The sequence below is a fragment of the Camelina sativa genome, chromosome 13 (genome assembly GCF_030686135.1).
Source record: "Camelina sativa cultivar CO46 ecotype springtype chromosome 13, ASM3068613v1".
Lineage (NCBI taxonomy): Eukaryota > Viridiplantae > Streptophyta > Magnoliopsida > Brassicales > Brassicaceae > Camelina > Camelina sativa.
In genome coordinates this window covers 6451986-6479857 of record NC_141892.1, presented here as the reverse complement: position 1 = coordinate 6479857, position 27872 = coordinate 6451986, and the positions used below count along the sequence as shown (strand labels likewise).

The window sequence follows — 27872 nt, the reverse complement described above, 5'->3', positions numbered from 1 at the left end:
CATTAGGTTAAAATATATTCAAGATGGAAATATGTTTTTATGTCGTTTGGAGATCGGTTCTCTCCACTACTTATCTGGACTAGCTACATTGATGATATGCGCATTTGTTGTTTGTCAATTTTCCACACTATTGTAACGCAAAATTTACTGCAAAAGAACATGTGGAAAGACAGACTTGAATTGCGAAATTAGTCAATGACCGGAGAAAAATGACACAAAATTTTCTCTAATACATAAAAAGTTGTCTTCTTACCGTTGTAATAATAATATTACTAAAAAGAGATATTGGTTTCTATTATTGGCGTGGCGAACGCAATTATAACCAAAAGACATGATGGTCAATGAATTTTGTACACAATCTCTTTCGTAGGTGAAAGCAACGTTTGTGCCCAACTTAAACAATCTTGTTTTGCTTAATCAAGATGGAAACATACCACTATCAAATTAATATAGCAATATATAGTTTGTATTTTATTATTGATCCGTTGTGAACTAATTACATTACACCTCCAAAAATCAGTTACCAATTTTACCAAAAAAAAATCAGTTACCAAAACAAAACAAAAAAGTTTATATTCGGATTCAGTGTGGTTTTTAAAGTTGAAAACTAAGAGCTATCTTTATTGGTAGGTTTATATTTTTGCGGTTCTTACATTTTTTAGTATTTAAAAGTATACTTTTATAAAATAAGAATCTTTTGTTTGTTAATTAAAATTGTACTCCTCCAATGGTAAACTCTTATAAGTGAAGTTCTTAGTTTTGAAAAAAAAAATTAGAGAGTTAGTTATCAAGTCTCTGAATTAAAACAGCAACATGAATGAGAAAAACCAGAAAATATATATAAACCCTAATAAATCCCCAAAGTCCGAATTACATAATTCATACTTCAAACCATTGATATGCACATAGAGAATTGAGAAAAAGAAGGCATCGTTAGTTAAATTTGTAAGAGCCAAATTGAAAACCCTCAAAAGGAATCATCATCCGTAGTGATAATGGGAAGAAAGTGAACCATTCTCTCGGTCTTCACTTATGGATTGTGGTGCTGATGATAGTATTTAAGATACGAGATCAAAACTTAAATCCAAAGGGTGAAAAGAAACTGCATGCCTGCTTAGACGATGTCTCTCTCTGTGTGAGCTGACGGGTTTGTTTCTGCAAGAGAGAAGAAAATAGATCAGTTGCTGCTTAGTAGAGTAAACAAAACAGAGTCAATAAGATCATGAATAGGATGAACATACTCAATTCAATTAGATCATGAACATGATACGTCTTCAAACAAGCATAACATATGGACCATAATAACTAAAGAAATTAGAAGATGTCGAATGTGAAAATAAATTGGTTCCACTATATTAAGATATATCACTACATACAATCCAACCAACCAAAAGAAGCCTTTCACCAGAGCTATTGAAAAGAAACACACACAAACTAGATCCAATTTGATTATAAATCATCACTAGAGCTAAAACTTAGGGCAATTTTGTTATAAGATTAGAGACTAATCACAAGATAACCTATGGAATGATTCAATTAGCTCTGAATCACATGAATCAAGTTATGGGATTCCCAACTTAACTAAAATCACGAAGCTACAGTAAACAATTCGGGTGAGCGGAGGAGGAAGAAGCAAAGAAACCTGCAATCTGATAAGAACGAAGGGAGAAAGATGATAAAAAAAGGCAGAGAAAGAGAGGAATCTTTTACAGCAATAGAATCATGCACCAGAGTCGCCGTTGAGATATGCCGTCGATGGAGATGATGAGTTAACGGGGTTGAGCAGCCGGAGGCCACCCAAAATTTGAATTATTCTTCTTTGCTTGCAATCAATTTGTGAGAGAAATCTCTTGATTTTGCACTCTCTCCGTCAAGAAATAGAGAGGAGGAAGAGAAAACATAATCAACAAAAAAAAAATCTTTTATTTTAAAGGAACACCCAACAATTAACGAACACGTCGTCGTCTCTTTTGTTCTCTTTAACCTCTTAGTTAAGAGGCAATTCTTACCAAAATTCACAATTTTGATTTAATTTTAAATAGGTTAAACCTAAGAATTTGGGACTAAGAGCATATGCATCGGCGTATATATGCTCCGTCCTTCAGAATTATTTGATTTTATTTAAATCGAAATGAAACAATTATGTAAGGAACGTTTCTTCATAGGGGACGTTTATTTCTCCGTCCTTCGTTACACGTGGCAGCTTCATCGTCGAAGAAAGGAGCAGATGAAGACGATGTAGAGTTGAAACAGAGGAAGAGATTAAAAATCCTAGCTCTCAATAACCAACTGCTCTCTGATTCTCCGGCGAGCTTTTTTTCTGATTTGTCTTTTCCACTCATCGATGCTGCTTTTGCTTCCATGGTAACGCTCTCGGTTAACTTGATGATTCTCTCTCGAGTACAGAGTTTCTCCGACGACGTAAAGAAGAAACCTCACTGGCAACTCCGATGAAGGTCGTGGCTTTAGTCAGTGGAGGCAAAGATAGCTTTATGCTATGATCAAGTGTATTCAATACGGCCACGAGGTCCGTTTTCTTCTCCTACCTTGTCTTAGTTTTTTTAAAAAGTTTATGTGAAATTGCCTCTTCAAAGTTTGATTTTTTCTAAGCTATACCAACTCAAAATCTTGATTTTGTGTTTCCACAGATCGTGGCATTGGCTAATTTGTTACCGGTTGATGATTCAGTCGATGAATTGGACAGCTATATGTATCAAACTGTAAGATTCTGCTGCTTATTCCTTGTCTATCTATCTCTAGTTCTATATAAGAACAAGGGCTTGAAGAAAGATTGAGCCTTTTCTATCTCATTTATGTGATTTGTTAATCTGGTTGTTGTTCTTGAGAAGAATAAGATTAGATATTTGAGAGTAAGAATGATATTGTGAATCCTAAGTTCTGTTCTTTGATTGGATGCACTCTTTGTTCAGGTAGGCCACCAGTTTATTGTGGGCTACGCAGAGTGTATGAATGTGCCATTGTTCAGAAGAAGAATCCAAGGATCTTCGAGGTGAGAATCGTTAGGCTTTCTTCTGCCTTGAGATTTCAAGGCATGATTTAATGAAATAGTTTTGTTTTACAGGAATCAGAAGCTTAGCTACGAAATGACTCCGGATGATGAAGTGGAAGATATGTTTTTGTTGTTAAGTGAAGTGAAGAGACAGATACCTTCCATCACTGCATTCTCGTCTGGTGTTATTGCCTCGGATTACCAACGATTGCGGGTGGAGAGTATTTGTTCAAGGTTAGGCCTTGTTTTCTTTGGCATTTTTGCATTTTCGTAGAATGCGAGGATCGTGCTTGATGGATTTCAAGTTGTGCTACGCTCACCAGATTCCATTGCACCTGTTGGTGTTCACATATCAACGACTGAGAAACGCAACACATTCTCCATCTACTGCTGGTTGGAAGATGCTAGTGAATCTTCTACAGGTAATTAAAAAAAACAGACCAGATCTTCAAGATTTCTCCACTTATGTACCTGATATTTGCTCCATCCTCTTTAAACAGGTCTGAAAGAAGATCCCGAGACTGTTCTTACGGAACTTGAATCCCTGCTTTTAAAACACGGATATAAATGGCAGAATGTATTGTACATTCATCTATATATCTCTGACATGGGAGAATTTGCTGTGGCGAATAAGATATATGTGAAATTTATCACACAAGAGGTACTGAGAAGCTGTTCCGGGACTGGATTCCACCCGCACAAAGAACCAGAAGATGGTAACCCAGTTTATGAGCATTGCTCAAACGTCTAAAAGAACTCTAACCTTCGGTTGGAGATTTTTGATCTGTGTTAAGGTAATGACCCAGTTTGAAGCTCAGTTTCGAAAGAGAGGCTTGTGCGTAGCTTGTGAAGAAGAGTTAGAGGACCAAAATCTGAAGGACACCAATGTTAATAACAAACTTAAGAAACTCTGAAAATATAAATAAAATAATTGAAGGACCAAAAAATGTCCTTGACCGATGCAGATGCTCTAAGAAGTCCCCGTAAAGATGTTCTAAAAAGCAAAACAAAACAACCCCTCAAAATAACCAATATTTGCAAGATAACAGTCAAACTATTGAAAACTACTAAAATACACACTTTATAGTTTGAGGGTTGTTTTGTAAATTATCCATAGTTTGGAGGTCAGTTTACAAGCTTTTGTTAGTATAGAGAGAGATACAGTGTTTGCAATCTTTTCCCCGAGCTTTAATTATGTACAAGTGGAGTGAACTAAACTTTGAGGACCAAAAGAAAAGGAAAGAATCATAAGTGAAAAAAAAAAAAAAAAAAACCTAATCGGTAAGCAAAATCAGATCTTGCTCGACCCTATGGGACTACTGTCCAACCAAATCTCCAGAGATGATCTGAAAGCAGGAGATCACATCTACTCTTGGCGTAACGCTTATATCTACTCTCATCACGGTTCGCTTCCATCTCTCGCTCTCTATCTATGTATATAGATCCATTCATTACATTAGTCACGCCAAAGATTCCAGTTTTTGGGTTTGTTTCATAACACAATTTCGTAGAAATGTATGTTAGATTCGTTGCATTTTACAGCTCTTTTTCTGGGTTTATCAAAAGATTCCAAATTTTGGGTTTTTTGTTTGTTTGTTTGTTTGTTCATAAACACGGTTTTACTCTGTTTGGTATGAGATCCGATGCTACTAAGGTTCCTGTGGAAAGACTCGTTTCCATCATTGAAGTCATGGAAGGCAGATCTATTGAAGTCATGGAAGGCAGATCTACCGAAGTAATGGAAGGCAGATCTATTGAAGTCATGGAAGGCAGCTTGGAGGACAACAAGAAGTCTAGTTAGTTGTCATTATGAACGTTTGATGACTAATAATAGCTGAGTAAGAGGGAGGATCGTGCTTTCTCTGCTTTGTTTGCATTGTGAAAACTGTATTTTAACTATTAGTCAAGTGGAAAAATACAGTTTAATAACATGATTTTTCCAAGAACTGTACTTTTGTAGACTCGGATAAAATGGAATTCCAACCAAAATTATCTCGGTACTCTGCAATTCTTTGGTTTATGATGCTTCGGAGGATAGATGAAAACGATTACAATACTGTGATTAGTGAGCAAAATGCCAAAATCCATTTCACATGCGATTCTTTCAAACTACATTGCTGCCCATGTCCTATTTGTCATATTGCCTACACGAATAAATTTTGGTTTTGCTTAAAAGTTGCATCTTTTATAATACTAGGTTTTGCCTAAAAAACTTAGCAGAATGGAGCTTCTAGCTTATAAATCTATGGCATATGCATCAGACAGGAATTACGCTTCGCTCCAAGGACTTTTCTTAATCTTCTGTTTCCAAAACCTTCTGTTTACAAAGGACTTTTATGTTTAATTTTCATTACACAAAAAGAAAATCCTAAATTTACACCAGACAAGTCCAGAGTCAGACTATAATCTACAACTATGCATTTTGCACTGAGGAGATTAAGATCTTACGGTCGAGATGCTGCTACTGAGAATAATAATAAGGTGGGTGGTATTGAGGCGGCAACACAAATCCAGTTTGTTGAGCATAGTAAAGAGCTTGAGGAGTTGCAGCTGAACCAAGGTGCCCAACAACACCATTAAATGCTGGGGTCATAAGACCATAAGGGTTTAACTGTAAGCCATGATGACCATGCTCATGCATAAGAAGAGCTTCTGGTCTAGAAAGTAGCTGCTGGCTCGTAACTGGAACTTGTGTCACATTGCAGTCTCGAGAACGCTTTTTCCCCTTTTGCTGTGACTCTTTCTGAGGAGTATTAGTGGTGTTGCGTTTCCTCAGTGCCTTGCATTTCTCCAGATCCTCTACACGTTCCTCGACTTTCTCCTGAGTAAACTCGGATTCAATGTTTTGATCTTTGATGATTTTGATCGCTGCTTTCAATGCACTGACTTCTTTATCGATGGCTTCGTTCTGCGACTTGAGAGAGTAGTTATCTTCCTTACAAACTCTAAGAGCAGCTTCTCTCGAATCCTTAATGTGAGATTTCAAAACAGGGATTGGCTCGAATTCATCAGCCATCCCACACTCATACATGAATCTAACAGCAAAGATTGATTTACCAGAGTCCAAGAGCTTCCTGATTAGTAATCCAACTCTTTCGCTACCTAAATCAATCTTGTTACACACCTTAGTAGCTTGCTTGTACTTGGCGACCATGAAAACGTAATCAGAAAGCACCTCAGAGTCAAACTCAGATCCTAATTCGAAAGCTGCGACTAAATGCAAAAACACTAACGCCTCGAAAGGCTTTGCACCTATCTTCGTTTTCAAATCGTAAGCCAGTTTCTTAGCTCTCTTTCTCGTATCAACCGTGATACTCGCATTGATCTCAATCAAAGCTTCCATTAACAAAACCAAAACTCTCCTTACATCGAATGGTTTCCCCGATGACGTCAATGGAGTGTGGTTCTGCTTCGAACCTTCGATCGCGTCGAGCACCATTGACGCCGGATTCGGAGAGTAGCGAATCGCAGCAGTAACCTCGAGATTGATAGGCGCATCATCATCCCAACGACGGATCAAACACTTGGTCAAACCAATGCCGTCGTTATTCTCACACAACGTTCTCAACTCCGGCTCAACAACGGTTTGTTCCTGCGGCGATGTCTCTGCGTCAGAAGTTTCGTGTCTATACGAATCATCTTCCACAGAAGCTATAGATTGGAGGAGACGGAATCGGTTAGAGAGGGAGGATTGGAGAGAGGAGAAGTGAGAGTCGATCTCAGACCAGGAAAGGGAGAAAGACGGTGAAAGGAGAGAGCGATGTGATTGAAGATTGTCGAAAGCTTTCTTTAACTGTTCCTTCTTCTCATCAATCTGATTTATCGCGGCGGAGATAGTCTCAGTCGCCGTCATTGTTTTGAACCCTAAGATTTTTTTATTGCTTTCTCCGGCGATATATATGATCTACGCCACAAAGGAGTTGACATGATCGGTTCGGTTCGATATTACTTTAATAAAATTAAAACCGTTTTGTTGTTTTTTCAACATGATCTTGTTCGGTTTATATCGGTATGTAAAAATTTAAATGGGTATAGGATAATTTAATTTCGGTTCGATTCGGTTCAGAAGTGATCTTTATTAATTATTAAGACAAAAACGAGACCACACCAGTGTGTGAGTCCATCAGCAGCGACCGTGAAGACGATGAAGTCGAAGGGAGGAGATAAGCGAATTTGAGAGAGAAACCCTAATCTCTTAGTTCAGTCCCATTTTCACCGGCGCGAGCCATAGTTGAATCATGTCTTGGTTTCCTGTAGAATCTGATCCTGGTATATTTTTTCTCCCCTCCAATTTGGGTTTTTTTTTTTTTTTTGTTTTCATTCGTAAAATCCGATTTGGTAAATGTTCATTATATTGAATTGGATTTATAAAGGTGATGATTTAGAGAACCCAACAATGTTGCTTAGTGTGTATGTGTGTGTGTGTGTGTGTGGTTGTTCTTAAGATTCACTCACTTTACGTATTATATGTTTAGGTGTGTTCACTGAGATTATACAACAAATGCAAGTGAAAGGTGTGCAGGTTGAGGAATTGTATTCTTTGGATATTAATTCTCTTGATGAAATAAGGTAGATCCACTAATTACTCTTTCATCTTTCTTGTTTGGAAAATGTAACTCATACAACTGGGGTTCACTTGCAGACCTGTATATGGATTGATATTGCTTTACAAGTGGCGTCCAGAGGAAAAGGATAGTCGTGTTGTCATCATGGAACCAAACCCGAATTTCTTCTTTGCAAGCCAGGTCACTCTCACCGTCATATTAGATTTTCTAACTTTTGGGAGAATTATTATAATCGTAATTTGCAAATCATATAACCTTTCCTTAAAACTATGCATCTCTTGCAGATAATCAACAATGCTTGTGCGACGCAAGCGATGTTATCGGTTCTCTTGAACTCTTCGAGTATTGATATTGGCTCAGAACTATCAGAACTGAAAAAATTCGCCAAAGAATTTCCACCTGAACTGAAAGGTTTAGCTATCAACAACAATGAGGCGATACGTGCAGCTCACAACACATTTGCCAGGCCCGACCCAACTTCCACCATGGAAGAAGATGAATTAGCTGCTCCGAAAAATGTAGAGGAAGATGATGATGTGTATCATTACATCAGCTACTTACCTGTCGATGGTATCTTATATGAGCTCGATGGTCTTAAAGAAGGACCCATTAGTCTTGGACAGTGTCTTGGTGAGCCAGAAGGAATCGAGTGGCTCAGAATGGTCCAACCTGTGGTACAAGAGAGGATTGACAGATATTCGCAGAATGAGATTCGGTTTAGTCTCTTAGCTGTAGTTAAGAACAGGAAAGAGCTGTATGTAGCTGAACTGAAAGAGTATCAACGAGAGCGAGAGAGGATTCTGCAGCAGTTAGGTGGTTTGCAAGCTGATAAATACGCTGAGAAAAGCAGTTATGAGGCTCTCGATAGATCTCTTTCGGAAGTCAATACCGGGATAGAGACTGTTTCGCAGAAGATTGTAATGGAGGAGGAGAAATCTAAGAACTGGAAGAAAGAGAACATCAGAAGGAAACACAACTATGTCCCTTTCCTCTTCAATTTCCTCAAGATTCTTGCTGACAAGAAGAAGCTGAAACCTCTTATTGATAAGGCTAACCGTGATCCCTAATTCTTCTTTGCCTGGATATTCACTTGATGAAGATCAGATGTATTAGCTCTGAGGATTTTGTTGATGGAAAACAGATGGTTGGTTATATGTAGCAAAACTTTAACTTGATGGAATGGAAATCAGATATGGTTATATGTATCAAAACTTTAACTAACCTCTCTGGTCACTCAATGTGCAAGGCTTGATTGTAATTGTTCTGAGGATTTTGCTGAACCAAATCTTTTTTTTTTTTTACTTAATTACATGTTCCTTATAAAAGAAGCATATAAGAAACAATCAATCAAAACCTATTACAAAACATGTTCTCTTCGTTTTTTTGTAAAACTTGTATAGCAACGAAGATATCTCTAGTCTTAAGGTTCATGTCTCAAATCAGCTTCCTTCGTATCTTCTGTATGAATCATAAACCGACCGCAGAAATTCGGGTTGAAAACGACGGTTTAGTCTCAAAACTGGTGAATAATCATCATCACTCGGATCTGGTGTTTGTGAAAGAAGAGAGTAAACCGGCAGCTTGAGCCGGTAGTATATCGCCAAATGTTGACATAGCGGCTGCTGATCTGTCCTTGAATATTCCCACTTGTCCATCAGTTAATATTGATCCCAGCTTGAATGTGCTTCCCTGAAAAACAATTTGTACATGGTCTAAGATACTAAACCAGATTACAACATTGTAGCCATTAGTTAACCAAACACCAAACCCTTACCTGCATGAAAGACTTGAAAGCCCCGCCGAAATTGGAATCTTCTTCCAAATCACTTGTTTGAGATTGCTCGATGTTTGCAAATGCCTTCCATGAGTTTCTTGACGAAGCATCATTTGATGTAACAGGAACAGAGACCTTATTTGTACTTCTAGAAGACAGAGCTGGAGCGCTGCATTGACACGATACGAAGACTTCTGATATCAGAAACTAGTTTTCCCAAATTTTACAATACCTACAAACAATGTTATTAGATGTAGAATTGTTATGGACCAACTATTTGCTTGAGAACTAAGAAGAATATGAATGCTTAGCTCCCTCTTAACCCTAATTCTCTCTTAGAGATTAAGGTTAATTCTTGGGGCTTTCCTTCTTATTAATCAATAGAGAACCTTATATAGGTTTTCATACAACTTAAATCATAACCCTAATGCATAAAGGAAAATACTTAAACCAAATTTATAAAGTAAACCCCTAAAACTAATTAATTAAAATGTCCTAACCATACTCTAATCTACCTAACCATGATCACGTATCAAGAAGACGAAAATCTAACCTTATGGGAAGGTATTTGAAGCGAGGAACTGTGGAACATGGCATTATATTTGATTCTGAATTAGTTGGTAGTTTCTGGGCAGTATCTGTGTACATTCGGTTTAGTTGCACAAAGAAACCAAAGAGTACAGCATGGCGTAGGTAAGACTGTTTTTCGTTCTCCCAAAGATAAGGCTCGTACCTTTTTAGATATTCAAAAGACTAGAATCAGAGAGTGATTGAAACAGTAAACAACAAGACGATATTCCCAGGCCAGGAGCTTCTTAGAATAGCCAAAATAGTAAAGATAAATATATGACATAAGTAAATATTAGGGATAAGATTTCTTACGTGAGCCAGTCTATGGGATCCAACTTTTGGGTTAGTTGGGAGGTCACTCCATCAATTCGACCTCTATTGACTGACTTTGTTTTCTGTTGGTCCTGCTTTCGCCTGTAAGCCGATCTAGTTATTGTGCTCTTTGGTGTCTCCACATTGGTACTTGCATCACTCCCAGAAAGAACGTCAGATGCAAATCTCAAATCCAGCAAAATTTGTAAAACTCCTTTCTCTGAAATTTGGGGTTTGTTGGCCTCCCTGGCAGATAAGAAATCCTCATAAATAATGGTGATCTGCATTGTACAATGGAAGGTTTAAAAAATTATTCTTATAGGCAATCACTAGCCTGGTTATGTTTACCGATGAAAGTGAAAAAGTGTGAAATATGAAACAAAATCTATCAAACAGCTATGTACATTTTGAAGAGAAAACCTGTTCTTGCCAGTAATATCTCTGTCGTCAATGGAAAAAAAAAAAAAAAGTAATCAGAGACGACGCACCTTCTCCAACAGGCTTGAAGCAAATTTTTGCAAAATTGACTTATCCAGTACGTGACCCCCTATTCGATGAATTTCTTCTGATGCCCGACAAAGAAATGAAATCATATAGAGCGAAGGCAAGGATGGAAGTGATATCTTCAACTCAGACTGACTCTCGTCCTGCTCTTGCTTCACTATTGTCTCCTCCCATCCCTATATCATTCTTAAAAGATGAGCAAATACACTACAAAATTAACCTTGCATATGACTATTGAAATGCTAGGAAGTATAAACTTTTGAAATGCAGGAGGAAGTATAAACTATTGCATTCCAACTTCAAAGAATCAGAGTAGTTCAGAATTATTTCCACCAAAAACAAAGAATTTGAACATAGGACATAAGCAAACTAACTACCTCTGTCGGTTTTGTCAGCTCTTTCTAAATCGATCCAGAAGAGACAGCTAAGCAGAATGAATTAAAAGACAAAGGAAATGCAGACAAAGGATAAAGATCATTTATAGTTACCCTTAAAGGAGTTGTAGCAGACAATCCATCGTCACTCCTGAGATCACGCAAGAGAATAGCTGAAAGCTCATCAGATAACCACTGTATCCACAATGTATGAGCCTTGATGCACAGATCTCGCATTGTTTTATTAAGCCCTTCCAATTTTGGACTTGTCTTCTCTTCCGCTCCCAGTAATGCAGCAACAGCTAATGAAGTCTGCCTTCTAAGATCGGTATGCAATTGCTTTCCAGGGCTGTCAGCAGTGACTGTAGTATTCGAGCCAAATCTCGGTTGCTTCAACAAGGATGACAACTTATCAGAAACTGCAGTCATAGTTTCTCTACACCACAATCTTGGAGAACCAAGAACCAACGGAACATGTTTTGAGTGGTTCAACAATGCAAACAAAAGGCGTCCCATAAATAGTGATTTCTCAATTATTATAGGAGGTGGAATTGCTTCACTGTCCTTGTTTTCTTTCTTTGCGGCAGCACAGAGAAATTCAAGTTCTTTATCTACATCTGCAAGAAGTGCTGAAACACTGTCATAACACTTATTCTGCACGTATGGGGCAAGATCCTTTAACCTTGGACCTGCCTTTTCTGACTCGAAGAAGCTTAGGAGGTCTTCCAAAACATTCTGGCAGCGCCTATCAACTGTATCTCTCATTTGGCTAACTTCAGGACCAAAGTAGGCAGTTAGACAACCTTGGAAGTCGCTTTCTTCATGGGATGACTTATTTCCGGAAATAAGACCAACTTTCTTTGCATTAGGCTCAACGAACCAGACACCACCACCTGTAGAAGGTCTGTTTAAGTATGCTTGGAAGTTGATTTTCTCACCAGTAATCTCGCTATAAGCATGAACTGAATCTGCTACATTGACAGCTTTAGCCAAATCCTCAAATCTGGAGTCGATAATAGATTTCATTCTTTCCACAAAGGCCTTCTCAAATATTTCATCCCATAGGTTCAAATCATCCGCCAGAACAAGCTCTCGGATTCTATTCCAAGGCAGCTCTACCTCAGACCCGAAAACACTTTTAAGCCAATCCAAACTACCCTTCAAGACATCTTTGCTATCCATGGTCTCCCTTATCAACTTTTCGGCTGATCCAAGCTCTGCGCCAGTAACTATAGCTTCAATCAAATGCTTCCCACTAACCTTACCGACAATCTGTCCACCGCATTCTCTCAACCAAGTCAGACAAGCCTTAGAAACGTCATTTTTATCAAGGATGACCATGACGGATTCCAGCTTATCTCTGAAGGATTTCCACAACCCAACCTCCTCCTCTGGATTCGGAATTCCACCAAACAGTTGAGAAGCTGGAGGGGTACTCAAGATTGTTTTATAAAATAGAGGCATATCAGTCAAGGCCTGCAAGAAGAGTTCCCCAACTTGTCCTACTGTAACCTGAATCACACTTAACACATCACAAAACACTGAAACAACCTCACCAGCATCCTCACCAGTACAAGCATTCAACTTTTGCAGAATCCAAGTCTTCCTCGAGTCTAGAAACAACTCAAGCACTTGCTCTGGATCAAGCTCATCAACCACCGAAACGGCAGTTAAGGCGTCGACATAAGCTCCCAGTCCTAAACCAGGATCCAGAAGCCGCTCATGGCTTCTCTGCGAAATCTGAGCCTTAAAACTCTCTACTATCTGCCATTGGTGTTCTAATAGTGGAAAATTCGCCAACAGCTTACTCTGATCAACCTCAGGTGCATCACCACCGCCACATCCCTCCAACTTAACCAGTCTCTGCTGCACATGCTGAGCACGCATGTACCTCCCAGCAGCCTCTAGAAACATCGATTCGTCAAGGCATCCCCAAATATTCTCCGGCGTATCCACAAGATACTTAACACGACAAGCGATCCCATAGACATTGACTCGGAACGGGTTGGGGCTAGCGAGCTTAGGAGTTTCCGCAACAGAAGAAGATGAAAGCGATCCAATGTTACCGTGGATCGAAGAAATATTGGTCGAGATCGACTCACAGAGCGACTTCATGTGCACAATCGAGTCAGCTGAGTCGATTAGATCACGGTACCTAGTCCCAACAAGTTGCCGAAGCTCCTCTTTCTTATCCTCGATGTTCTTCCTAGTCGCCGACTCCACATTTCGAATCTCTGACATTGGCTTCGTACGAAATAGAGACTCAGCATCTCGTTGTCCACCTCCGCTACTGCCGGCGGCAGGACGGTATTCTCCGGTGGAAGCCGATGACATTCTCATGGTTTCTCGAGCGTGCCTTCGTGTTTGTTCTCTCGAGCAGTCAATACATCATAGCTTCCACTCTACTGTAGAAGAAGAAGAGAGACAACAACACAGATCTGATCTCGGATCTGGGGAAGCTTTGCCTCAGATTCAGAAGTAGAATCCCCTCTGAATTTAGATCTATTTTTTTTTAGTTTCTGCCATTGCTGCGAAGAAAGACGACGAGAAATTAAACGTTTTCTGAATATTACAACTTTGCCCCTGTTTTTTTGGTTCGCAATAGAAGGATTCTAATCAACATGTTAATTGGTTCAATTAAAGATCGATGTCGATGTCGATGTCGATGGTATGCAAAACTCACGTCTCCACGATTCGATTAAATTAATTGGTTCAATTAAAGATCGATGTCGATGGTATGCAAAACTCACGTCTCCACGATTCGATTAAATCCCCTTGCCACCAAGTTTATACAAGTCTTTGAAAAGCTACAAACAGTGGTTTACATTTGAGAAAAGCATTCAAGCTAATTAACGAAACAAACATGATTATTATTTATTTAGTTCTCTAAATGCGTCCTGCTAAAACAACTCCAAACGCCATGACTCCTAAAGGAACCACTGAAGCTTGATGCAAGTCCTCTGCACAAGAAGATCCATTGATATAAAATAACGACAACAATGCATGATGTATCTTTGATTGTTAAAAAGATTAGTCACCTTTGGAACTACAAAGGAAGAGAGAATCCACGAAGATAAGTCGAATCCACTCCAGATTCTCTTACCAATGCCACTCTTCCTGTCCGAGCCACCTTCCATTCATAAAAAAAAACACAAACCATAAGAATCGCCAAATCAAGTTTCAAACGCAGTAGCGGTTGTATCTGTGAAGAAATGAGAGAAGAAGCTTTGATTAGTTACCTCACAGATTCCATAGACCTCTAACTGAGTTTGTAGTGCAGCCATTTTTCTGAGATCCCCCGCAACCTGCAAATCATTGATTACATAAGCTACTAGATCAGAAAAAATCAGAAAGGTTTCAGCTTTTTCTTGTAATTTTTTAGGGAGATATGATATTAGCACCTCAAGAGTGATAGTATGATCAGAGACATCAATGGCCTTAGCACGGAAAACATGAGCAATATCTAGAATATCTCTCCTTGTAGAAGTATGAGCGGCTACTTTGATGAGCATCAGTTCTCGCTCCGCAAATGGCATGTGGGTAATATTTTGGACCTAGAAAACTCAATGAACGAGAAAAGTTACTAGACCCATAAAATGAACACCCAACTATACTATGGTTTTTACCATTTGCTCACCTCGTGAAGATCAATCAACTTCTGAAGCTGCCTAACCAATTTGTCTATATGATCATCAGTTCCAGGGATAACTGTCGTAATCCGAGATAAGCCTTCTTTCTCAGCAGGACCAACAGCTAGACTCTAGAGCGATAAAAATGACAACTTTCAAATCCTCTTGGCAGAAAAGAGGAGAGCAAGTATGTATTCACATAACTAAAAGCAAGCATATGTGCATAATAACCTGGATGTTATAACCCCTCCTAGAGATAGCTCCGGTTATTAGATTAAGAACTCCGGGTGCGTTCGCTACAAGTATAGATAACGTGTGGGACCGGTTTCCACTCGACTGCAATAAGTTAAAACAGTTTTATCTTTTCATTTTGACATCCAGTTTCTCAGAATCTTCTGGAACAACAAGAAAATTATATAAAACGAATGCAGTAACCAAGAAATGTATCTTACATCTTCTTCGTATACCATTCCCCAATGAGCGTCAAGGACCGGTTTGAAATCATCATAGGTTTCCACTGGATAAACGTCACCCTAAAATAAAGCATTAGCTGATCTTGATCAATCGAGTGGCGCTTAGATATGTACAGGGAGAAATAAATTAGCTAATTTATCCTATACCCCCGATGATGCATTGCCATTTCCAGTCATTGCTAGCTTTGTTTTCTCTGCAACAGTCTCATGAGGCGGTTCCTTCAAATGAAGTGAGCATGATGCCGCTGAAAATCTCCAAAACGGAGCGGTTTCTCCCATCTTTTCCCGTCTCAGAGCAATCTAGAGGTAAACAGTAGTATACAACAACAGTTAGGAATATAAAAGAATGATTCTTGAATTTAATCATTATAGTTACTAAAACAAAGAATGAGACATTGGCTCTGCCGTTAGAGTATCCTGCGACTTATCAAAGGAACTTCCGAGTGTTCCATGTGTGACATAATAGACAAAATAAATAAATAACGGCTACAAGTGGCTACAAGTATATACATGTGAGTCCAACCGTTCAAACAAACTTTTCCAAGACATATGTATATGTAGACATTTAGTGCCAGATGTTGTTGACAATTAAGAAGGAATGGGGAAAATAGTGGTTGCTTTTGACATTGAAAGATTACCTTCCCTGTTCTCGCGATTTCTTTTATTCCAAACTTCTCTAAGTTTCTCTCAAGTGCAACCATTTTTCCTGGGTCTCCAGTTACCTAAGAAATGAAAAATTGGACTTATTAGAACCAGATTGAGCATATGATCTAAGTACCTATAAAATGAAAAAATGTCTTACCTCAATCGTTAGAGAGTGCTCCGAGGTATCCACGATTTTTGCTCTGAAGATATCCACCAACCACATGATCTGTAGTACATGGAAATTTCATTAGAAACCCTTTTATAACATAGCCTGATCTACATCCTTGAGATTTGGCGAAATCGCCTAATCATAAGAAGAAGAAATCTCCTTCTTGTGACTCCATTTAAAACATGGAAGGAAACCTCCTCTCATCAATATCCTTGTGATTTTAATCTGATGTGACTAATCATCAGAAAAAAAAAAAGACTCTTTACCATGACTCGATTAATCATAAAGAATAAAAGCTTCCTTTCATCCATATCCTTACGGTTTTTCAATGTGACTGGATTAATATAGTACCCAAGAAAACCAACTTTGACCATCCACCCAAATTTTAAATTAAGTTCGAGTTCGAGTGTAGTTCCTTCTTGCAAAAAGTATTCTTTACCTCTGAACGGGTGCTTGGATCAGCATTAAGTTTAATGAGCATAAGTTCACGTTCAACATGCGGCTCCTTGGAGAGATCTTCCACCTGAGCAAACCATAATGAGTGCAAGATTAGAGTCATAAAAAACTATAGGCATCTCCTATTGCGTGCTAAGATCCAAGAAACTATTGACCAAAAGCAGCAAATAATAAAGTTAAACAGAGAACAACATGAAAACCTTGATGACATTGACGATTTTGTTAAGTTGTTCTACAACTTGTTGCAGGACTTTGTCTGTCCCAAGAACAACTATAGTAAACAAAGCCTTGTCTTCATTCAACCCCACAGCAAGGGACTCAATATTATATCCCCTTCTAGCAAACACACCAGCTATCCTGTTTATTATACCGCTCTCATCACCCACAAACACCGAGATTGTATGCCTCCTTACTCTGAAAAAAAAAGTTTCGTTTCATACAATTCAAAGTCACGATTAAGAAAAAAACTATCTGATCCACACCTAATTTACTATGGACTTTAGCAGTCAAGAATCTTCTTTGATGTTGACCAAACATTTTCAATTCCAATACTGGAAAAGGGAAGATGTACAATAATACTGATAAAGCAAAGCTTGAAACTTTTAATAGCCAACATTGCTTTACAGGCCATGCCAAAAAAAAAACAGAACACTAATAAACAACAACACTTCAATCAATTGTAGAAATTGCAGAGGGAGGAAGAGAAAAGGTTAACTTTTTTTCTAAACCCAATTCACGAAATCAAAAAAAAAAAAAAAAAAGATTTTTGTCACTTCTGACTGAAACGAACCTATCACAAGCTCTCGGAGCTACAGACTGAGCAGTGGTGATGGCTTTATCGGTGGAAGCAGAGGATAGAACAGTGGCATTCCTCATCTTTCTCCCATCGATGATCTGAGTTACTTTGACTGAGTTGGGGGATTTTGGCTGAAAGCCATAACCTTTGTTCTGGCTCTGGAAGTGAACAGGAGATGCGTACAATGAAGCAGCCGTAGCCGTCGCCGCCGCCGCCATCGCTGGGGGAGAGTAAGAGTGCTGGGAGGCGGAAAACAGGGAGAATGAAGAGAGAAAGAAAGAGTGTGGAACTTTGGGTGTTAAAAAAAAAAAGCACCTTTGGTTGGCTGCGAGTGGGGAAGATCTTCTTGTTGTAGGACAAAACAATATTTAAACGTTTTATTTTTTAATCTATTTAGTAAATTTACTAGTCATTGTTTTTTTTTTTTTTTGTCGTCTAGTCTTTGTTAATCTTAATTATTTCTTTGCTAAAATATCTCATTTCATTTGGCAAGTCTTTTGTTGTTAATGCTACGAAACGTTTTGTGTTATTCTAGTCTTTGTTTTACAGAAAAAATCATTGGTTACACAATTCCAATATTGGAAATTTGGTCTTTTGAATAACAATTAATATATTAAAAAAAAAGGATTAATTATTTTTTGGCAGCAACAAGATGTGTCTTTTACACCTACTTATGCCATCATGGCATCATCACATACATGAATCATAAAGTGATAAAACTCATACTATATCCAACACAACAGAAGCAATTGTTTGGCACAACTTATTCGTGTTTTTTTTTTTTTGGAGTTTAAAGCTCCCTTTGTCATCAATTCCTCCAATCATAACGCGATATGGTCATGTGCAACCTCGACAACCGCTTGTGCGTATGGTTGTTCAATTCAAGCAACAATAAATGGTACAAAATGTATTCCATAGATCTGGATTTAACTGTTGCTTTTGGCATCAAAGGCATGGTATCCCAAGATACTCAACAATATACGCTCTCGTACCACTAACAATTTTTAAGAAGAAGAAGAAGAAGCTGTATTATGATCGCATGCTAAGTAGAAAACTAATTTACACGTGACTCCGAAATCAAACGAGATGAAGTTGCTTTTCTCGGCTAATTCCATCAGAGTTTATGTGTGTTATTTTTAGAGTTTAATCTCTATTTTATAGATTTGGTTAGTGCCAAACTGCCAATGCATAATATGCAACCTTTGCTTCTTCCATCAACTATTTGTTTCTCCAAGATGTGGATCTGATGTTACCATGATTGCTTCAAGTACTCTTTTTTAAGACCTAAAAGGTCTCAAAAGTTATATGGTGATTCTGACTCCTTTTAGGTTTGCATTTCGATCACTGAACAATTTTATGGATTAAACAGTTTATATTTCTTTCTCCTTGGGTAATGTCCATCATCTTCGAAGAAGCCCACTTTTTTCCTACGTCTAAAAATATATGGGCACGATTGCAATTTTGACATACATAAAAGGACCAACTACATAAAATGAATAGATGAAATTGGGTTTATATTTTTTTTTCCTAATGTCGTCCATGTCGCTTCAATCTACCTACAGCTCTCTCTGCCCTCTGCGTCGATCTCGATCCCGATAACGATCATCCCCTCCAATTCTCCGGTGAATTCACCCTACTCGTCGCTTTCTTCGTTCTACACATTCCACCGTTTACCGAGGAGATCGTCAAATCCCATCCAGATAAAGCCCGGACGACGGCGTCGTAGCTCTGATTGTCTTTAAAGGAGGGGGATCTAGGTATTGATTTTGAGAAAAACAGTGAAGAGATTTGAGGAATTTTGAGAGTGTTAGGGGAACGGAAGAATGGTGGAGCCGGTGAACTCTTCGCTTGGGAAAATGCTCTTGGACGAAGTTAGTCCAGTGGTCATGGTTCTATGTACGCCCCTTGTTGAAGAGACGTTCCTCAAGAATGGCCTATCCTTTGTCGAAACGCTTAAGCCATTCTGCAACTTTAGTAACATCGATGGTGAATTTCCTGATTTGATTGCCAAATTGGTGATTCTGTGTTCTGCGTTTTACAACTCCCCCAACCCGTACGATTCTAATTGTGAAATCTTTTGTGGTGCAGTGCCTGTTCGGACATCAAGCGATCAGCTTTATAGGCTAAAGAAGTTCACACTGAGATTGTTTTATGCCTCTGATATCAGACAACCAAACGTAGAGGTATGTAAAAACTTGACTTGGTAACTAGTTCTTTACTCAGCAACAATGTGGGTTCAGCTTTTTAAACTGAGAATATATATTGAAATCATTACCTATCTTTACCAAGAACGCAACGTGAAAGAAGATGAGGTTTGGGTTAGGCGTATGCTCGTTTTTGTAGTATCTCTCCACTTTGTATCTGTCGTGTTGTTGAGCTCAATTTTGATTATGTTTACTTATGGTTAGGTTGCAAAGCAACGGCTAGAACAGGTTATTACTCAAGCTGGGGAGAAGGATTTTCAGGATTTAAAATCTGACCCTCCTCAAATTACTGATATACTCTCTAGTAAGTCTCTACTCATCAAGTGTGCTTTTATGATCATACGATGGCTTTGCTTATTCTTACCTTCATGCGCTAGTTCTTTTTAGTAATCCAGAAGTCGAATTCTCTAACTTGTTGCTTTTCTAATGCTTTTCTCCCTGCAGATCCAGAGTCTGAAATCGCACCCACATGGTTTCAGTATTACAATAAAGAACTTATACGTACATTGTCTTTTTCAGACCACGAAGCTTTTGATCATCCTGTGGCTTGTAAGACATTAAATGGGTTTTAGAAAATCATTGTTGTTGTCTTCTCTCTTTAAACTAGGTTTGCCGATCTATTATGTCTCATAGAGTTTTCTGTTGACTACCAAACAATTTGAAATGTGCTTTCAGGTCTCTTGGTTGTTTCATCAAAAGACGAAGAACCTATACATAAATTTGTACATCTTTTCAACTCCAATAGATTACCTAATGATGGTGCTATGGACCCAAATATTTTGAAGCATTACTTGTTGGTGCATGACAATCAAGATGCAACAACAGAGAGGTATCTGTTCCTTATCCCCTCGTGTATGATTAGATTTTCGTCATAATTTTGTAGGTGTCAAATGTAATGTTGTAGTTGACTGGATGCTAATTCTTCTGTAGAACGTCTAAAGTTCTGTCTGAGATGAGAAGTCAATTTGGGAATAATGAATGCAACTTACTTTGCACTAATTCATCTAAAGAGGGGAACGTGGAACATCAGTCTAACCCTTGGGCTTCATTTGTAAGTCACTCATCAGAACTTTTATACAGCGTATTTTTCAAGGCTCATTCATCAATCCATTTCAATTTTGTAAGTCATTATTTTGATTACCAATTCTTCTGAAAGAAATCAAGTGTTTCGGCCGACAAACTTGGATGTGCTCTCACTGGTGACGATATTGTGGAGGTATTTTTTAAAAAACTCCCGGCTGCTAGTTCATTTTCTTGCTGATTAGTTTCACATCTTTCAACAGTTTTGGAATGTTTTAACCTATGGTTTTACTTTTCCTGGCATATTTGGAGCAGATCAAAGATCTGATGCAAGAGTTTGCTTCCAGGCATATAATTCCTTACATGGAGCAGAAAGTTCGAGAACTTAATCAACAGGTTAGCTTTAGATATTCTAACAAGTTATTTGTTTGCTTTACTTAGGCTTCTGTTGTTCTCTTTCCTTGTCGTTTAGTTTGCATTTTGTTGTGTCTCCAGATTTCTGCAACAAGAAAAGGTCTAAGAAACCAGATAAAAAACTTATGGTGGAGAAAAGGAAAAGACGATGGTCCGGATGCGACCAAAGGTTCAATGTATGCGTTCTTGAAGTCCTTTCTCCTTTTATGATTACATAAACATAATTCTAAGCTCTAACGATCTTGCTTCCACTTTTGAAGGTATACCTTTAGCTCCACTGAATCTCAAATTAGAATTTTGGGTGACTACGCCTTCATGTTGCATGATTATGAACTTGCGTTGTCAAGCTATCGGTTAATATCTACAGATTACAAGCTTGATAAAGCTTGGAAGCACTATGCTGGTGTTCAGGTAGCTTCACATTTCTGTAATAATGTTTATGTAAACGTGTTCCTGTGGCAGTTCGTCATGTCTTTAGAAACTTACATGCAGTTTAGGTTCGCCATTGTTTTTCACTTTATGTCCTGTGGTTGCTTCAATAGTTCATCATTGATTGGCCATTGTTTTGTTTTGCTAAAATTTGCGCGGACTACTCATCTTTTCATGGATGTTTGGAAGGAAATGATGGGACTTGCATATTTCATCTCAGACCAGTCAAAAAAGGAAGCTGAGTACTGCATGGAAAATGCATTCAGCACTTATATGGTATGTCTTTATAACTCACACTTTGATCTGTAACAGTTCTTTTAGTGAATGACTATCAGTTACTTAAATTGGTGTTTATTATAAGCAAAACATAAAACAAAAATACTAATGGTCTAATATAAGTAAGTGACGCGGTTGTCTTAAACATGCTTTAAAAACTTCGTGCAGAAACTTGGGAAGTCTGGCTTCCAAAATGCTACGAGATGTGGGCTCTGGTGGGCAGAGATGCTAAAGGCTAGAGATCAGCACAAAGAAGCTGCTTCTGTTTACTTCCGCATATGTGGAGAGGTGCTTCTTTTTATGCCTTCAGGCCATATACATATTGTACAATTGCTAACTTTTACTTATTTTGCAGGAACCCTTGCACGCTGCAGTCATGTTGGAGCAAGTTTCCTACTGTTTCGTGTTAACTAAGCCAGCGATGCTACACAAGTATGGATTTCATCTGGTTCTCTCAGGAGACCACTATAAAAGTTGTGATCAGGTACATGTCACTTTGCTGAAAGAGCTCAAGCTTCGTACATGATTTGCATTCTAAAGAACACACATTGTGTGCCTTTTCCAGGTTAACCATGCAATTCGTACATACAGAAGTGCAATCTCTGTTTATAAATCAACTACATGGAGCCATATTAAAGACCATGTATATTTTCATATTGGACAGTAAGTTTTAAATGTGGTAAATGTAGGTCTTGTGAGATGTGACGTTTAGAAATTATGGTCTGAAACTTGCTATGAAATTATTTGTTCAGATGGTATGCAATTGTTGGGATGCATGATGTTGCAGTTAGAAACATGCTCAAAGTACTGGACTGTGGCTACCAATCTAAGGCAACCCAAGAGATTTTTCTCAGGGACTTTTTCAACATTGTTAAGGTGCCTAGCCTGTACTTATGGTCTAATATGCTCTATGAAGCTTCTAAGAAAGAAAGATAGCGCTTACAATAGTTTCTTTGTTTATAGAACACTGTTTTTATTTTCACTTTTCTGTCATTTTAAAGAAAACTGGAATGAAGCATGAGGTGGTGGGACTTCAACTTCCAGTTATTAACATGTCGTCTCTTCAAGTTATATTTGAAGACCATCGCACATATGCATCTCAAGCTTCTGTAAGTTTCGTATTCACTCTTTGGAAGTATGTACATATTGCTACACACCATAGTCTTCCTAGGATTTATACTCCATTATGAACAACTTAATTCGCATCAGATTGGTTAAGATTTTTGGATTACTTGCAAATAAATAATCTTTATGCATCATTCAGTTGTTTTCTTTTCATTAATGGCGAGTGTGCATCTTCTGAGTACCACTATAATTCACATGTCTTGTGGTCAGGCTCTTGTAGAAGAGAGCATCTGGCAATCACTGGAGGATGATATCATTCCATCATTAAATTCTGGCAAGTCAAACTGGCTGGAGTTACAGTCAAAGCTTCTGCCAAAGAAATACAAAGAATCAAATGTTTGTGTCGCTGGAGGTATGAAGGTTGTTGTTAGCTGCATTTGCTGTTTACCTCAATCACACACAATATTCTTTACAATTTTCCTGCATATAACTTGTATTGAAATCTGAAGGCAAAAATAAGGCAATCTCGTCGATCTAAAATAAGTACAGCTATGTCCAAAATCTGTTTTGCCTTATGGTGCCAGCAGCAGGATATTTCAATTTAATCTACGGTCTTGATTTGACTATTTGAAATGAACATCTTTGAAACGACTAGCTTTGGTACTTATGCACGAATAGCTACGGTCATGTTTCTTTATTTGTGACATCATAGTATCTGTAAATGTTATCACTTGAAAGGAAGGGAAAATTTCTTTTGGACCTGATATTCTGGTGTAGCATGTCTGAACTTTTTTGTATTTGTGGATTCTTACTTGCTTGTTTTTCATTGTTTTCAGAGTCAGTGAAAGTGGATCTGGAGTTTAGGAATCCATTGCTAATTTCTACTTCCATAACAAGCGTGTCTCTCATCTGTGAACTTTCCGCAAATCTGATGACCTAAAATTAGGTATGCTGTTTCTGTTATTTGATGTTCACTATAATTTTATACATCCTTCATTTTGTATATGCGAAACTTATCTCCACATTTGGACTTTGTAAAGTAGATAATGAGCCAAGTAGCTCAAGCTTGGGTCCTGAGAGTTCCACAGGACATAATCAGTAAGCAGCTAATCTCCGAAGTCTGGTTTCTGTCAATTTGTTTTTACTTATATTTGAATGATAAGCTGTGCCATCTATGTCAACAATATCACAGGGTTACAACCTCTGGTGTTTCTTCTTTCACTTTGTCTGAAGTGGATTTCACATTAGGTGGAGGCGAAAAAAAATTGGTCAGTCTGCTAAATTAGATACTTGGATTATATATTTTAATATTTTAAATTTTCCTCTACCTGAATTTTTCCATCTTGTGTATATAGAGAACAATGTTCTTTAAAGTCTTGGTGTTTCACTTGTAGTTGGTCTTTACTCTACTTTATCAAAATTTTGAATTGCATGTGTTTTCATTTCAGAAGAAAATTATGAAATAATTGCTTGGTCAAATGTGCTAAGAAACTATTTAACAAGTCGTACTCTATTATTGCCAAGTTATTGAAAATTTGAGACTATGGCCTCATTGCTACTAACCTTAATTGAAGACACAATGTTGAATTTCCTTGATCTTTTGTAAATTTTGATTATTATATCTTCCTTTTGCTCACTGTATCTCCTTGGCGAAGTTCTGAGGATTTATGTAGCTTGTTACGCCTTACTTATGGTTTTGATTTTTTCTTGTAGGTGAGACTCACTGTTACCCCTGGGGAAGAAGGTATCCTCAAAATTGTCGGTGTTAGGTGGGAGTTGTCTGGCTCCATCGTAGGTGTGCATTACTTCCAATCTGTGCCTGTAAAGGCAAAAACTGCCAAAGGAAGAAGGAAAAACAAACTTACACCCACTGATGCCTTGAAATTTTTAGTCATCAAGGTACAAATTTTTCCTCTAAAGTTTAAATTTTTATGATTTGTTGCGACCTCTTAAGTTTAGAAATTTTGAATGTGCAGAGTCTACCCAGGCTTGAGGGTTCAATTGATCATCTGCCTGAGAAATTGTATGCTGGAGATCTACGTTATCTTGTTTTAGAGTTGAGAAATAAGTCAGAATCCCCAATTAAGGTAGTTTTCTTTTACTGATCAACCGTTTTGTTCTGCAATTGTGTGGCTGTTGTCTATGAATTTGGTTTGTTGTCTGGTTTATCTATTTATTATTCTTGCTTAATGATTAGATAATGTGATGCGCTAAATATCCACTGGCTTATTCATGTGCTAACAAAGTCTGTATGTCCTTGCAGAATCTTAAAATGAAAATTAGCCATCCAAGATTTGTAAGTCCTGGAAACTATAAAGAAGAGCTGACAACCAAATTTCCAGATTGCTTAAAGAAGGGCGATGAACAAAATATTCTTCAGCGTGAAACAAATAGAACAAGTAGTGTATTTGCATTTCCAAAGGTCTGTGGCAAACCTTCTCTTCAAGCCACAAAGGCGAATGTGCATGTGAGGTTATTCTAACTAACATTGTTTTGAATGGTGATCTCATTCAGGATGTATCACTGCAAGGAGACGGATCTTTAAGGTGGCCTCTTTGGCTTCGAGCTGCCACCCCAGGAACGATATATTTGTATTTTACAATATACTATGAGATGGAAAATGTATCAAGCATCATGAAATACCGCACCCTAAGGATGCATTATAATTTGCAGGTGAATTTTGTAGGCCGCATTTTTAAGAATTTGACTATGGTATGGGCAGATCTGCATTGGCTAACAAGTCTAATCATTTCTATATCGTACATTTTTGTCTAGGTTTTACCGTCTCTACAGACCTCGTTTGAAATCACCCCCTCTCCATCAAGATTGCAAGAATTTCTTGTGCGTATGGACATCGTGAACCGTGCGAATTCAGATTGCTTCCAAATTCACCAGTTGTCAATAGTTGGGTGCCGGTGGGGCATCTCATTGCTTCAGCCTGTTGATACAATCTTACCTTCCAAGTCTCTACTCGCTGGGCAAGCTTTATCATGTTTCTTTATGATAAAGGTCGTTGGAACCTATAAATTTCATTTAATGCATTTCTAGTAGCTAGTTGATCTTTCTCTTTTTTCAAGTCTGAAAATAGAATGTTGTTCATAATTTCAGGATTGCAGAAAATCCGGGACTGAAGACGAAAAAAACATGTCCGTTCCTCCCAGCCAAACTGACGTAAAATTGTTTACTCAGGACGATGATGAAAAGCTTTTCGATATCGTTAACTCACCTATAGCAAGCTTCCATGAAAGTGAAAGGACATGTCAGGGACCCTCAGCTCAGGTTAAGCGAAAATCCTCTTTCAGGGACATAAATCTCATGCGCTAGAGATTGTTTTTGAAAGTATATATTACTCTCTTAAACACAGTATCACTTCACTGGAAACTTAAATTTGTATGATGAAACAGGCAAGTCCAAATACTGTGGACTTCATTCTAATCTCTCGCCTGGAAAAAAGCAGCCATCCGTCAGCAGTTTCTGATTTACCAAAGATTATGTCTCACCATTCATGTCACAATAGGTAAGAGTATCTGCAAAAGTGTCTTTCTTAAGTTTTCAAACATATTTGCCACTTATAATCCCCTTGTTGTTCAATAACAGTATCAGAAGCTCGAGCCCGCTGTCGTGGTCACTAGACGGTCCCCGAAGCATACACCACGACTTTTCCACCTCCTTGTGTGAAATAAAACTAAAAATGGTAATCAGAAACACATCTAATGGATTATCATCTGTGACCATCAACACCATTGATTGTCTACCAGACGCAGCAGTACCAACTCCTTCCTCTGGAAACCAATCCGGGTGGCGCTACGTGCAAGCCGTAACAGAGGAAATGAAACTAACTTCAGATGTCATGGGAAGCCGTCTGGGCAAACCGCCATCTTCCATGGAAAGCTCACCTCCTTTCATATGGTCAGGTTTAAGTTCCACAAAGGTCCAAAGCCAGCCATTATCCACAACCGAGATCCCGCTGCAGATATCAGTTTTCTCTCCAGGTATCTACGATCTCTCTTCATATAAACTTAATTGGGAACTTTCTGAGCATGGAAGTGCATCATCAGGGATATGCCAAGGATATCCTTATTACCTTACTGTGCTTCAGTCTGAGTGAGCTTTTCTAGATCTCCCTAATGGTTGGATGTGTCCAATATTTAAGCATGAGAATATTCTATTATGAATTTATGATGTGCCATTGTCCTCTTGTGTATTCAGTTTGATGGTTTATGTATACGTCTGAATTTTCAAATTTTGATTGTAGTAAGTTTGTTGTCAAGAAATTGTTTTTGTAGGAAAAAGATGAATTTTATTTGATGCTGAAAGGAAAAACAAAAAAAAAGATTTTATCTTTTGTGGAATAAAAAGGCTACAGAGAGTCAGAGACTATCCTGGCCTATTTAAGTTTTATAAATTTTATTTACTGAGCTGAGTTCATTTATTTCGTTTATGGAATATGTGATTTATAAAAGATTAAAAATTGAGAAATTAAAAATGCATAAGAAAACTGGATTTGATGGAGGATAAAATGATATTGGTGGGTGCCGAATTATTATTTAAGGGTTCACTAATTATCGTGAATTTAAACAAAGTCGGATGTTTAACAAAATAAAAATAAAAATTGTGTTGGACGCTGAATTATTATTATTAGTGATAATAAATATATACTAGATTGTAACCCGCGATATACCGCGAGCATATAATTTTTTTATAATTTATATTTTATATTGTATCTATTTGTTAAATATTGGATTTTTTGTAAATAGAATAATAACCAAATTTTCCGATTGTTGTGCGGCTGAATATTTATTTTGTTTTTAACCCGCAACATACTTCATGACCATTTGTTTGTTATATTTAGTTTGTTTTGTTTAGTGTTTGATATTCTATTTTGATTTTTAATTATTATAACAAAAAACTAAGGGATCTAAATATATAATCAGTAATTTATATGCTTTGATTAAGTCATATTTTTCCTAATGGTTTAATTATTTTATACAATATTAGTTAAATCAACTTGATTTTATGTCAAATATTCTAATATTAGTAGTATTGATAAATAATTAAGTGAGGATTTAACCCGTGTTAACACAAATCTAATAATATTTTATTAATTCCAACATGTCCTCTTTATAACTCATCTACTATATAACCACATTATATAGTATTTTAGACTTTTTTAATTTTACATATTCA

General features: G+C 37.7%; 3 protein-coding genes, 1 long non-coding RNA gene and 2 pseudogenes across 9 annotated transcripts; 3 read left to right on the top strand and 3 right to left on the bottom strand.

Annotated features, from left to right (window-relative positions):
- Positions 1–4188: 4188 nt before the first annotated feature.
- Positions 4189–5010, top strand: LOC104735665 (uncharacterized). Its single transcript, XR_759482.3, has 2 exons — positions 4189–4414; positions 4649–5010. It is a non-coding gene; the product is annotated as an uncharacterized LOC104735665 (long non-coding RNA).
- A 274-nt stretch (positions 5011–5284) lies between these two features.
- LOC104735660 (FRIGIDA-like protein 1 pseudogene) lies at positions 5285–6945 on the bottom strand (annotated as a pseudogene). Its single transcript, XR_015578132.1, has one exon. The product of XR_015578132.1 is annotated as an FRIGIDA-like protein 1 pseudogene (transcript).
- A 114-nt stretch (positions 6946–7059) lies between these two features.
- Positions 7060–8900, top strand: LOC104735657 (ubiquitin carboxyl-terminal hydrolase). Its single transcript, XM_010455488.3, has 4 exons — positions 7060–7279; positions 7486–7579; positions 7653–7755; positions 7860–8900. Exons 1-4 carry the CDS (start codon positions 7249–7251, stop codon positions 8640–8642), a joined length of 1011 nt encoding a protein of 336 aa, XP_010453790.1. The 5' UTR covers positions 7060–7248; the 3' UTR covers positions 8643–8900.
- On the bottom strand, positions 8846–13723 carry LOC104735656 (conserved oligomeric Golgi complex subunit 1). Of its 4 annotated transcripts, none has more exons than XR_015578128.1 (6): positions 11224–13723; positions 10720–10911; positions 10232–10512; positions 9903–10082; positions 9350–9581; positions 8846–9264 (listed from the first exon to the last, which is right to left on the bottom strand). XR_015578128.1 is itself a non-coding variant. In XM_087481546.1 (6 exons), the coding sequence occupies exons 1-6, from the start codon at positions 13447–13449 to the stop codon at positions 9112–9114; spliced, it is 3201 nt and encodes a 1066-aa protein (XP_087337672.1). In that variant the 5' UTR covers positions 13450–13723; the 3' UTR covers positions 8846–9111. The 4 variants fall into 4 exon arrangements, 1 of the variants encoding a protein (XP_087337672.1); XR_015578130.1 differs by having other exon boundaries at positions 10232–10477; XR_015578129.1 differs by having other exon boundaries at positions 9350–9518; positions 10232–10477.
- A 119-nt stretch (positions 13724–13842) lies between these two features.
- Positions 13843–17755, bottom strand: LOC104735655 (acetolactate synthase small subunit 2, chloroplastic). Its single transcript, XM_010455485.3, has 13 exons — positions 17272–17755; positions 16682–16895; positions 16465–16548; positions 16014–16082; positions 15850–15933; positions 15359–15511; positions 15191–15271; positions 14970–15074; positions 14747–14869; positions 14511–14663; positions 14349–14414; positions 14148–14239; positions 13843–14069 (listed from the first exon to the last, which is right to left on the bottom strand). Exons 1-12 carry the CDS (start codon positions 17493–17495, stop codon positions 14156–14158), a joined length of 1440 nt encoding a protein of 479 aa, XP_010453787.2. The 5' UTR covers positions 17496–17755; the 3' UTR covers positions 13843–14069; positions 14148–14155.
- A 1020-nt stretch (positions 17756–18775) lies between these two features.
- Positions 18776–27027, top strand: LOC104735654 (uncharacterized; annotated as a pseudogene). The gene is made up of 28 exons (XR_015577910.1): positions 18776–19263; positions 19366–19460; positions 19686–19785; positions 19926–20030; positions 20157–20310; positions 20412–20532; positions 20638–20697; positions 20817–20897; positions 20997–21091; positions 21176–21326; positions 21534–21620; positions 21789–21908; positions 21976–22104; positions 22186–22283; positions 22373–22496; positions 22622–22729; positions 22956–23097; positions 23522–23631; positions 23729–23783; positions 23878–23953; positions 24399–24584; positions 24662–24772; positions 24949–25107; positions 25200–25358; positions 25461–25694; positions 25794–25964; positions 26090–26202; positions 26283–27027. The product of XR_015577910.1 is annotated as an uncharacterized LOC104735654 (transcript).
- Positions 27028–27872: the final 845 nt, after the last annotated feature.

Excerpts from the sequence above, each read along its gene's own strand:
- LOC104735657 (XM_010455488.3), top strand. The coding sequence starts at position 7,249 with ATGTCTTGGTTTCCTGTAGAATCTGATCCTG. Across the intron at positions 7,280-7,485 it reads TCCTGTAGAATCTGATCCTG|GTGTGTTCACTGAGATTATA; the intron begins GTATATTTTTTC and ends TTATATGTTTAG. Across the intron at positions 7,756-7,859 it reads ATTTCTTCTTTGCAAGCCAG|ATAATCAACAATGCTTGTGC; the intron begins GTCACTCTCACC and ends CATCTCTTGCAG.
- LOC104735656 (XM_087481546.1), bottom strand. The coding sequence starts at position 13,449 with ATGAGAATGTCATCGGCTTCCACCGGAGAATACCGTCCTGCCGCCGGC. Across the intron at positions 10,912-11,223 it reads CTGCTACAACTCCTTTAAGG|GGATGGGAGGAGACAATAGT; the intron begins GTAACTATAAAT and ends AGAATGATATAG. Across the intron at positions 10,513-10,719 it reads CTTCAAGCCTGTTGGAGAAG|ATCACCATTATTTATGAGGA; the intron begins GTGCGTCGTCTC and ends TGTACAATGCAG.
- LOC104735655 (XM_010455485.3), bottom strand. The coding sequence starts at position 17,495 with ATGGCGGCGGCGGCGACGGCTACGGCTGCTTCATTGTACGCATCTCCT. Across the intron at positions 15,075-15,190 it reads GAATGGTATACGAAGAAGAT|TCGAGTGGAAACCGGTCCCA; the intron begins GTAAGATACATT and ends AACTTATTGCAG. Across the intron at positions 14,664-14,746 it reads AGTTGATTGATCTTCACGAG|GTCCAAAATATTACCCACAT; the intron begins GTGAGCAAATGG and ends TGAGTTTTCTAG.